This window comes from Stegostoma tigrinum, chromosome 32 (genome assembly GCF_030684315.1).
Source record: "Stegostoma tigrinum isolate sSteTig4 chromosome 32, sSteTig4.hap1, whole genome shotgun sequence".
NCBI classification, from domain to species: domain Eukaryota; kingdom Metazoa; phylum Chordata; class Chondrichthyes; order Orectolobiformes; family Stegostomatidae; genus Stegostoma; species Stegostoma tigrinum.
Window position 1 is genome coordinate 39,482,053 of NC_081385.1, and position 11,943 is coordinate 39,493,995.

The 11,943-nt window shown below is 44.6% G+C and overlaps 1 protein-coding gene across 3 annotated transcripts in view; it reads right to left on the reverse strand.

Moving 5' to 3' along the window:
• LOC125466941 (uncharacterized) overlaps window positions 1–6,008 on the reverse strand; it is a 40,579-nt gene extending 34,571 nt beyond the window's left edge. For all 3 annotated transcript variants that reach the window (XM_048562149.1, XM_048562148.1, XM_048562147.1), the window contains exons 1-2: window positions 5,696–6,008; window positions 3,404–3,436 (exon numbers count right to left, since the gene is read on the reverse strand). In XM_048562149.1, the coding sequence (XP_048418106.1) occupies window positions 3,404–3,436; window positions 5,696–5,777 (115 nt within the window). In that variant the 5' untranslated portion in view covers window positions 5,778–6,008. The remainder of the gene's footprint in view (window positions 1–3,403; window positions 3,437–5,695) is intronic.
• Between the last annotated feature and the right edge of the window lie 5,935 nt (window positions 6,009–11,943).

The following is an 11,943-nucleotide window of genomic DNA, read 5'->3' on the forward strand; positions in this document are numbered from 1 at the left end:
TGAAAGATTGTCTGGGGGACACACAGTAATGCAGAGTTGAGGTCACGATCAACCATTGTTTTACTGAATGGGAACACAGGCTATAAAATGGTTGAGTGGCCTGCTCTTTTCCTTTGTTCATAGACTGTCTTATCTTAAAAATCAATATGTTGCATTCTTCCTGAGGAAGCAACTGTTTAGAGGATAAATAGCCAAAGTTCCTCTTTGCCTGCTGAGATCTTGTACTTGCAATGACTCCTAGTAAGCGATATTACTCAAACTCACTCAGTCTCACACAATGCTCCAATGCAACTGCCCCTAAATTCAGAGGCCATTGACTTACATCGACAGGATAACACCATACTCAGCTTTACTTTGACCATTTGATGGATTGAATTAACCAGTAAGCACATCCCCCACCCTGCCCATCCCATCCTCAGGTCCCTCATGCCCTCAGGAATCAGTGTGTTTGTACAGTAGGACAGCAATTACCAAAGAGCTGACTGAAGGGTCTTGACGAAACTGCAAGCAGAGGGTATAAGGATGAATAAACTATGTGCACATGCAACATGAACACACACACACACACACACACACACACACACACACAATCACACTCTCACACACACACACTCTCACACAAACACACACATATATACCTACCCATATGCATGCACATGCCCATGTACAAGCTCATGCACACTTGCACATACACATGCACGCGTATGCACATGTATACATATGTACATGTACAACACACATTAATGAACACTCAGGCATGTACACACATGTACAGAAACACAGGGACATCCATACAAACATGTTCATATACACACGCATACGCACAAATGCACAGACACAAAAATTGCATTTTGATTGAGTTGTTCGCATTCACGTTTGAGGAGATGTTTAGGTGAACTGATTAATTTTTTTCCATTATAAATACATAAACAAATGCTGACAGAGATAGTCGGAACTGCAGATACTGGAGAATCTGAGATAACAAAGTGTACAGCTGAATGAACATAGCAGGCCAAGCAGAAAAGCTGAAGTTTTGGGCCCAGACACTTCTTCAGAAATGGGGGAGAGGAAGGGGATTCTGAAGTAAATAGGGAGAGAAGGGGAGGCAGATAGAATATGGATAAAAGAGAAGATAGGTGGAGAGGAGACAGACAGGTCAAAGAGGCTGGGGTGGGGTTAGTAAAGGTGAGTGTAGGTAGGGAGTTAGAAGAAGATTGGTCAGTCCAGGGAGAATGGACAGGTCAAGGGGGTGGGTTGAGGCTGGCCGGTAGGAGATGGGGGTGTGGATTGTGGCAGGATATGTGGAACAATCCTCTTCTGAAGCTTCGCTGGCCCTATCACCCACCTCTTCCTCTGTTACATCAATGACTATATTGACACTGCCTCGTGCTCCCAAAAGGAGAACGAACAGTTCATCCACTTCACCAACACCTTCCACCCCAAACTTAAGTTCACCTGGACCATCTCCAATACCTCTCTCTCCTTCCTGGACCTGTCTGTTTCCTTCTCTGGCAATCACCTGGAAACTGATATCCATTTCAAGCCTACTGACTCCCACAGCTACCTAGAATACACCTCCTCCCACCCACCTTCCTGCAAAAATGCCAGCCCCTATTCCCAATTCCTTTGCCTCTGCAGCATCTGCTCCTGGGATGAGCATTCCACTCCCGGACATCCCAGATGTCCTTGTTTCTCAAGGACCACAACTTCTCCCCGCAGTGGTTGGGAATGCCCTCAACCGTGTCTCCTGCATTTCCCACAACTTATCCCTCACACCCTGTCCCTGCAATAACAACCAAAACAGAATCCCTCTCATCCTCACATACCACCCTACCAACCTTCGGATCCAATGCATCATCCTCCGGCACTTCCACCATCTGCAATCCGAACCCACCACCAAAGACATTTTTTCCTCCCCACCCTTATCAGCTTTCCGGAGGGACCACTCTCTCTGTGACTCCCTTGTCTGCTCCACACTCCCCATCAGCCCCACCACATCCAGCACTTTCCCCTGCACCCACAGGAAGTGCTACACCTGCACCAACACCTGCTCCCACACTCCCAACCCAGGCTCCAAGAAGACCTTCCACATCAAACAGATGTTCACCTACACATCTGCTAATGTGATATACTGTATCCACTGTTCCCGATGTGGCCTCCTCTACTTCGGGAAAACCAAGCGGAGACTTGGGGACCGCTTTGTGGAAGTACGCTTGGTTCACAACAGACAACTGCACTTCCCAGTCGCGAACCATTTCAAATCCCACCCACACTCTTCAGATGACATGTCCATCGTGGGCCTCCTGAAGTGCCATTACAATGCCACTCGAAGGTTGCAGGAACAACAACTCATATTCCGCTTGAGAGCCCTGCAGCCCAATGGTATGAACGTGGACTTCACAAGCTTCAAAACCTCCCCTCCTTCAATCACCTCCAGAACCAGCCCAGCTTGTCCCCGCTTCCCTAATCTGTCCTTCCTCCAACCTATCCCCTCCTCCCATCTCAAGCCCCAACTCCATCTCCTACCTACCAGCCTCATCCCACCCCATTGACCTGTCCATCCTCCGTGGACTGACCTATTTCCTTCCTAACTTCCCACCTACACTCACCTTTACTGGCTCCACCCCGGCGTCTTTGACTTGTCTGTCTCCTCTCCACCTATCTTCTCCTTTATCCATCTTCTATCCACCTCTCATTCTCTCCCTATTTATTTTAGAATCCCCTTCCCCTCCCACATGTCTGAAGAAGGGTCTTAACCCAAAACATCAGCTTTCCTGCTCCAACAAATGCTGACAACAAGTTTTTCCTTCAAGGACAGCCTCGGACTAGATGGCATAGTCCCAGAACAAAGGGGTGCCAATAGAAGAGTGGAATGAGGAGGAATTTCATCTCATCAGAGGGTTGAGAATCTTTGGAAATCCATGCCACAGAGAGCTGTGTGTGGGGGCAGAGGCAGAGTTCTTGTGTATATCTAAGGCTGAAGCACTTAGATTCTTGAGCAGGTGGTGAGTCAAGGTGTCCTGTGTTCAGACCCCAGCTGTGACAGATCTTCGAGTTTGACTTCAATAAAACTCTGCAACTAATGATGACCATTGTTGACTGTTAGAAAAAAAAGTGACATCTGGGCCACAAATGTCCTTTAGGGGATGGGAAACATGTCATGCTTACCTTGTTTGGGCTTACATGTGACTACATCTCGCAGCAATACAGATGGGCAGTAAATGCTGGTGCAGCTAGTGATTTCCACATTCCATTAAGACATAAAGCAGTAAAGTGTATGTGGGGAACGTCGGATCAGCCCACAAACCTACTGAATGGTGAAGCAGGGTCAAGGGGGTAAATGGCCTACTCCCGTCCCTATTTTCTGACGGTATTGAATCCAGTATGACCAAACTTCACTAACCTGCATTTGTGATCCTCTGAGCTTGTCCACTGCCTGCAAAGGGGGGAGAAAGTACAATATTCACGAACTGATCGGTAGCGCACATAATCAACATGAACCAAATTGATTTTGAATCATAAAATCACATAACCATACAGTACAGAAGAAGCCTTTTGACCCATTGGATCTACACTGACATGCAAGAAACACATGACCTTTAACCTAATCCCATCACAGCTTTGAATATTATGACATGTCAAGTGCTCATCCAGATACTTTTTGAAAGATTTCATTTGATTCAATTTATTCTTGTCACATGCACTGAAATACAATGAAAAGTATTGTTTTGCATGCTAACCAGACAAATCATCCCTTACATAAGCCCAACAAGGTGATAGAGAATACAGAATAGCGTTGCAGCTACAGAAAAGGGGCAGGAAAAGATCAACTTTAATGTGTCAGAATCTGTTCATAATTGTGATAACAGCAGGGAAGAACCTGTTCCGGAACTTGTTCATACATATTCTCCAACGTTTGCGTTTTCTGCCCAATGGAAGTAGGTGGAAGAGAGTATAATGGGGGTGGGACGGGTCTTGCTGCGGCAGAGGGAAATATAAACACAGTCAATGGAGAAAGTTTGGTTTTTTTGAGGGACTGGGGCTACATCCACAGCTCTTTGTAATTTCTTGCGGTCTTGGGAGAAGCAGTTGCCAAAGCAAGCTGTAATGCATTCAGATCAGATGCTTTCTATGATGCACCTGCAAAAAATGCTATGCGCTATTGTGGGCATGCCAATGTCCATAGTCTTCTGAAGAAGTAGAAGCATTGGTGTGCATTTTTTGACTGCAGCATCGACATGGATGGACCAAGATAGATTGTTGGTGTTATTTTCCTGAAGGAACTTGAAGAGCTTGACCACGTCCACGTCAGCACCATATGAGGCAACTCACCTCTACCACCCTCCCAGGCAGACTGCCCTCACTCCAGAATGAAAGGTATTACTTCACATCCACTCACAATCTCCTGCTCGTCACCTTCAACCTGTGTCCCCTCATGACCGACTGTTCAACTCAAGGGGAACCGCTGCTCCTTATCCACTCTTTTCATAGAACATAACAGCACAATACAGGCCCTTCAGCCCTCAATGTTGTGCCGACCTGTCATACCAATCTCAAGCCCATCTCACCTACACTATTCCATGTACGTCCATATGCTTATCCAATGACGATTTAAATGTACCTAAAGTTGGCAAATCTACTGCCATTGCAGGCAAAGTGTTCCATTCCCTTACTACTCTGAGTAAATAAACTACCTCTGACATCTGTCCTATATCTTTCACCCCTCAATTTAAAGCTATGCCCCCTCGTGCTTGCCGTCACCATCCTAGGAAAAAGGCTCTCCCTATCCACTCTACCTAACCCTCTGATTATTTTATATGTTTCAATTAAGTCAACTCTCAATCTTCTTCTCTCTAATGAAAACAGCCTCAAGTCCCTCAGCCTTTCCTCGTAAGACCTTCCTTCCATACCAGGCAACATCCTAGTAAATCTCCTCTGCACCCTTTCCAAAGCTTTCACATCCTTCTTATAATGCGGTGACCAGAACTGTACACAATACTCCAAGTACGGCCGCACCAGAGTTTTGTACAGCTGCAGCATAACCTCTTGGTTCCGGAACTTGATCCCTCTATTAATAAAAGATAAAACACTGTGTGTCTTCTTAACAGCCCTGTCAACCTGGGTGGCAACTTTCAAGGATCTGTGTACATGGACACCGAGATCTCTCTGCTCATCTACACTACTAAGAATCTTACCATTAGCCCAGTGCTTTGCCTTCTGGTTACTCCTACCAAAGTGCATCACCTCACGCTTGTCTGCATTAAACTCCATTTGTACACATCTCAATCAGATTGCCCCTTAGGCTTCTCTGCTCCAGGGAAAATAACCCAAGCTTCACCAGCCCCTCTTCACTGCTCAAATGTTCTGTTCCAGGCAACATCCTGGTGAATCCCCTCTGCATCCCCTCTGGTGAAATCACATTCATCCTATCGTACAGAGGCCAGAACTGCACATAATGCTCCAGCTGCAGCCTCAGCAAAGTCTTATACAGCTCCAATTTCACCTCTCCACCCTTATAATATGTCCTGACTAATAAAGGCGAGTTAATGTCTTCCAAAACCTATTGTCACAAAAGAAGACTGTTTCAATGACACTTCCTCTTTTTACTTTATTTCTCAATCTGAATATTACAAACAAAGTTAAGCATTGATCAGTATTTCCAGATTGAGATTGAATTGGAATGGACCGTACTCACCGATGGCCAAGAATAGCAGGCTGACAAACATTCTGATGTAACACAGTGTGGAGCTGGAGGAACACAGCAGTCCAAGCAGCATCAGAGGAGCAGGAAAGCTGAAGTTTTGGGTCAGGGAATCCAGTAGGAAATTGCTGGGGATAAACGTATGTGGCTCCAGTGGTCAATGTTGCCACAAGTGTTTTCAAAACCACTGTGGAAGTGACAAATCTGTTTAATTTCGATCAGGAAGATGAAGGGGTGAGCAAATCACTTGCAAACTACGTTACAAAAAAGAAATTGCATGACCAGTACAGAGCAAGTCAGCTGTTAAGTGGGAACTAACACTGTTGCGACATTGAGACAGACAGCAGATCTGAATCAGCCTTCCTATCTCTATACTGATCAACATATGAAGAATGACAAAGTTTCAGTGTCATTACAATAAGGACATTGAAATGAAGTAAAAAGACTTTATGTTAGTGGGAGGGGAAGAGTTGAAGGAGGACATTGTTGACCCAAAACAAGGTGTGGAGTTATCAGATAGTGCCTAAGATATATCCAGATGTGTAAAAACTAATAGTATTTTGTAAGGAAACATTGTTATTGATTTGAAGTGCAAGATCCAAAAAAAATTCTGAGCAAAAATAGAAACATTAGATTACAGAATCGTACAGTACAGCAAAAGGCCCTTCAGCCCATAGAGTTTGCACTGCCAGATCACTCTTAAGTTTACATCAACTAAGCCCATTGGCTTGAATGTTATGACACTTCGAAAATCATAGGAAATAAGAACACCAGAAGGCCATTTGGCCCATCCAGCCTGCTCCACCTCATCACGTGCTCATCCAAGTCTTTTTGAAAGGTTAAGAGGTATCCAGCATCAAATACACGCCCAGGCGAGGTATTCTAGACCCTCACCATTACCTGAGTGAAACAATCCTCAAGCCCCCCTCTAAACTTCCTGCCTTTTATCTTAAAATGATGCTATCCCTCCCCCTCCCAGGGGAACAGCAGCTTCCTATCCATCCTCTCCACCCCGTAATCTTACACACACCTCTATCAGGTCCTCCTCACCCTTCTCTCTGCCAAAAAAAACAAAATCTGGGTTTATTCAGCCTCTCTTCATCACTGAAATGCACCATCACAGGCAACACCCTGGCGAATCTTGTCTACACCTCCTCTAGACGGAAGTCTGGTTTTCATGATGACTGGGTTGTGTCCACAAAACTCGGCAATTTCTTGCAGCCTTTGGCACAGTGGTTACCATACTAAGCTGTCAAGCATCTGGATAAGATGCTTGCTATGGTGCACCTATACAAAATGGTAAGAATAATTGACGACATGCTGAATTTTCCTTAGCCTTCCTCGGAGGTCGAGGCATTAGTATGTAGCATTGACATATTGGGCTATTACACATTATTGATGATATTTACTCTTAGGAACTTGAAACTCTTGACCACCTCCATCTCAACACCATTGACAGAGACAGGGACGTGCCCTCCACTCCGCTTCCTGAAAACGATGACCAGCTCCTTTGTTTTGCTGACATTAAGGGAGAAATTATTGTCTTTGCACCATGCCACTAAACTGTCTCTTTTCTGAACATTCCATCATCATTGTTTAAAACTCAACCCACTATGGGGTAGTGCCATCAGCATACTACTACTTCCTATCCAGCCTGTCCATTTCCTCATAACCTTACACATGTCGTTGTCAGTTCTAACAACAGGACTCATTAGTTTTTCATCCCTGGGAATGTTGCTCTGAATAGTGCGAATCTGAGTATTTTCAAGTTACTTCTACTTCCCTGACCAAAAGAGCAGAAGAAACAGGAATGGAATTAATCCATTCAGCCCCTTGAGCCTGCTCTGCCATTCAGTTTGAAGTGTGTGTGTACAATTCTAGTCGCCCTGCTACAGAGAAGGATATTATTAAACTGAAAAGGGTTCCATAAAGATTTAGAAGCAAGTTATCAGGATTGGAGGGTTTGAGCTATAAGGACAGGCTGGGGCTTTTCTTTTGCTGGGACATAGGAGGCTGAGGAGTGACTTGATAAAGGTTTATAAAATCATGAGCTACATCAATAAGGTGCATAGCCAAGGTCTTTCCCCAGTCTCAGGTAGTTCAAAACCAGAGGTTTACGGTGAGGAGAAAGAGAATTAAAAGGGACCTGAAGGACATCCGTTTCACAAAGAGGGTGGTGCACATGCAGAATGACGTACAAATATTATGGTCCTCTTAAATTATTAAAATTAAGTAATAAGGGCTGTGAAGAGCCTCAAAACACTGATGAAGTATTGAGATATGCTCTTGTGATACAAAGGCTGTGGACCATGTTCTGAGAAATTAGACAGTTGTTTTTGACCAGCCTGGACATAATGGGTCAGAGGGCCTTTTTGCCTGTGCTGTTGATCTCTCTGACTCTAACAGGAGGAACTCAGCATTCAGATCACATCTTAGCATCTTAGAATCCTGTCTTCAAGATTGGAATGAAAAGGCCTATCAATTTGCATATCCAATTTACTGTGGCACAGTTTTAAGATGGCTTGCAAGAACAGTGGAGGTATAGCTCAGTGGAGCCAGCCGTATCTCCCTCAAAGTAGCTGTGGATGAACATTAAATATGCAATTTCCTCTTGACGAGCACAAAACCAGAAAAAATATAGACTGATAGGAATTGAGGAGATTAAGTAATGTGCTACTCATAAGTAAGGTTGTTGTCATCAAAGAAGAGGGCAAAACATCAACCTTAGTGTCACAGATGACTCACCAAATGCATGAGATTTGTGAAGGGAGATTTTCCCTCAATCTTTCTGTCAGCCTTTCAAAATAATTTGTAAAGATCCTTATCCCATTTAAAAATAAAACAGGAGTAGTTATGGATGTTCAATGTTTTATTTGGAACAGGCATCATTGACTGTGACAACAACAGAAATCGCTGAAGAAACTCAGCAAGCCTGGTAGCTTTTGTGGAATGACAAACAGAGAAACACAAGTTATCTTAAGTTTCGGAGCATAAGAGAGAGATGAAGAAATGTTTTCTCCTATTCTTATTCTCACACTGTTTATATGGGCTACATTAGAACAGAGCAATTTGAATTTTTTTTTCGTTGAACATGGTTTATTGAGTGATAGGTAGATCAAAATCCTGGTATTCCCTCCCTCAGGGCATTTTGAATCTACCTACAGCAAATGCTCTGCAGTCGCTCAAGAAGCCAGCTTACCACCACCTTCTTAAAGGGTTACCTAGGGACCTGGCAATAATTTCTGTGCCCAGCCAGCAATACCTACATTCCATGAGTGAATGAATGAAGGCTTGTAATTTAGTAATGAATTATTGCAGTTGTTCCATTCTATTGCACGTCGATCATGTTTTGCTCTTCGCCGTTCTAATTGCATTTCCTTTTTTAATTGTTTAAGCAGATGGTACATCTTTTTTTCTACCATTTTCCGTCACAGTCCAAAGATGTGCAGGCAAGGTGGATTGGCAATGCTAAATTGTCCAAAGTGCCCAGGGATGTTTAGGTTAGGTGGATTAGACATGGAAAATGCAGAGATAGGGGAATGGGTCTAGGTGGAAAGCTCCTCTTCAGATTTGTGTATTTGTTGGGCCAAATGGCCTGTTTCCACATTTATAGAGATTCCATTTTAAAGTCACAACACAGTGTCAGCTGTGACCCCAGTCTTCACATTATAGGATTTCTCAGATATCGTTAACTGGCTCCTTCCTGACCTAATGTTTTCACTAATCATTGTGTGCAATAGTTAACGGATGGTAATTTATAAATAAGCATTGAAAGAATCAAACCTGGTTGAGTCTAGTGGCAACACTTGAGAAGCAAGGTGCCATCCAGGGACAAAGCATCACATCCACAAACCTCCGCCACTAGCGATGCTCAGTCACAGTAGTGTGCAGCATCTACAAGATGCTATGCAGAAATTCCTTATTCTCAGCCAGCACCTTCCAAACCCCCAAATCACTTCCATGAGGGGTATGGACCCTTCAGTCCAGCTCACCCATGCCGACATGATATCTCAAATTAGTCGAGTCCCATTTGCCAGCATTTGGTCTTTATCAGTCTAAACCCTTCGTATTCACGTGCCCATCCAGGTGCCTTTAAATTGTTGTAATTGTACCAGCCTCTAACACTCCTATGTAGCTTACATAAGGTGGAGGAAGCTAGGGTCAAGTTCAGCTAGAGAGGATTACATGCAGGCAAGGAAGGAGCTCAAAAATGGTCTGAGGAGAGCCAGGAGGGGGCACGAGAAAGGCTTGGCAGAAGGAATCCGGGAAAACACAAAGGCATTTTACACTTACGTGAGGAATAAGAGAATGATCAAAGAAAGAGTAGGGCCGATCAGGGATAGCATAGGGAACTTGTGTGTGGAGCCTGAGGAGGTAGGGGAAGCCCTAAATGAGTTTTTTGCTTCTGTCTTTACGAAAGAAACGAACTTTGTAGTGAATGAAACCTTTGAAGAGCAGGTGTGCATGCTGGAATGGATAGAGATAGAGGAAGCTGATGTGCTGAAAATTTTGTCAAACATTAAGATTGACAAGTAGCCAGGCCCGGACCAGATTTGTCCTCGGCTGCGTTGGGAAGCGAGAAAAGCAATTGCTTCGCCACTTGCGAAGATCTTTGAATCCTCGCTCTCCACTGGAGTCGTACCCGAGGACTGGAGAGAGGCAAATGTAATTCCTCTCTTCAAGAAAGGAAATAGGGAAATCCCCGGCAATTATAGACCGGTAAGTCTCATGTCTGTCGTCTGCAAGGTGTTAGAAAGGATTCTGAGGGATAAGATTTATGACCATCTGGAAGAGCATGGCTTGATCAAATACAGTCAACACGGCTTTGTGAGGGGTAGGTCATGCCTTACAAACCTTATCGAGTTTTTTGAGGATGTGACTAGAAAAGTTGATGAGGGTCGAGCTGTGGATGTGGTGTATATGGACTTCAGTAAGGCATTTGAGCCTATGGTAGCCATCCCCATGGTAGGCTCATTCAGAAGGTCAGGAGGAATGGGATACAGGGGAACTTAGCTGCTTGGATACAGAATTGGCTGGCCAACAGAAGACAGCGAGTGGTAGTAGAAGGAAAATATTCTGCCTGGAAGTCAGTGGTGAGTGGAGTTCCACAGGGCTCTGTCCTTGGGCCTCTACTGTTTGTAATTTTTATTAATGACTTGGACGAGGGGATTGAAGGATGGGTCAGCAAGTTTGCAGACGACACAAAGGTCGGAGGTGTCGTTGACAGTGTAGAGGGCTGTTGTAGGCTGCAGCGGGACATTGACAGGATGCAGAGATGGGCTGAGAGGTGGCAGATGGAGTTCAACCTGGATAAACGCGAGGTGATGCATTTTGGAAGGTCGAATTTGAAAGCTGAGTACAGGATTAAGGATAGGATTCTTGGCAGCGTGGAGGAACAGAGGGATCTTGGTGTGCAGATACATAGATCCCTTAAAATGGCCACCCAAGTGGACAGGGTTGTTAAGAAAGCATATGGTGTTTTTGGCTTTCATTAACAGGGGGATTGAGTTTAAGAGTCGTGAGATCTTGTTGCAGCTCTATAAAACTTTGGTTAGACCGCACTTGGAATACTGCGTCCAGTTCTGGGCGCCCTATTATAGGAAAGATGTGGATGCTTTGGAGAGGGTTCAGAGGAGGTTTCCCAGGATGCTGCCTGGACTGGAGGGCTTATCTTATGAAGAGAGGTTGACTGAGCTCGGTCTCTTTTCATTGGAGAAAAGGAGGAGGAGAGGGGACCTAATTGAGGTATACAAGATAATGAGAGGCATAGATAGAGTTGATAGCCAGAGACTATTTCCCAGCGCAGAAATGGCTAGCACGAGGGGGCATAGTTTTAAGCTGGTTGGTGGAAAGTATAGAGGGGATGTCAGAGGCAGGTTCTTTACGCAGAGAGTTGTGAGAGCATGGAATGCGTTGCCAGCAGCAGTTGTGGAAGCAAGGTCATTGGGGTCATTTAAGAGACTGCTGGACATGTATATGGTCACAGAAATTTGAGGGTGCATACATGAGGATCAATGGTCGGCACAACATTGTGGGCTGAAGGGCCTGTTCTGTGCTGTACTGTTCTATGTTCTATGTTCTATGTTCTGGCAGCTCACGTAACACCCTTTGCACATGAAAGTCTTGGCTAAGGTCCCTTTCAAATTTTTCCACTCTCACTTTAAACCTATGACCCTGTTATTTTGGACTCCCCCACCCTGGGGTAAAGACCTTGCCTATTTACCATATATATCCCATCATGA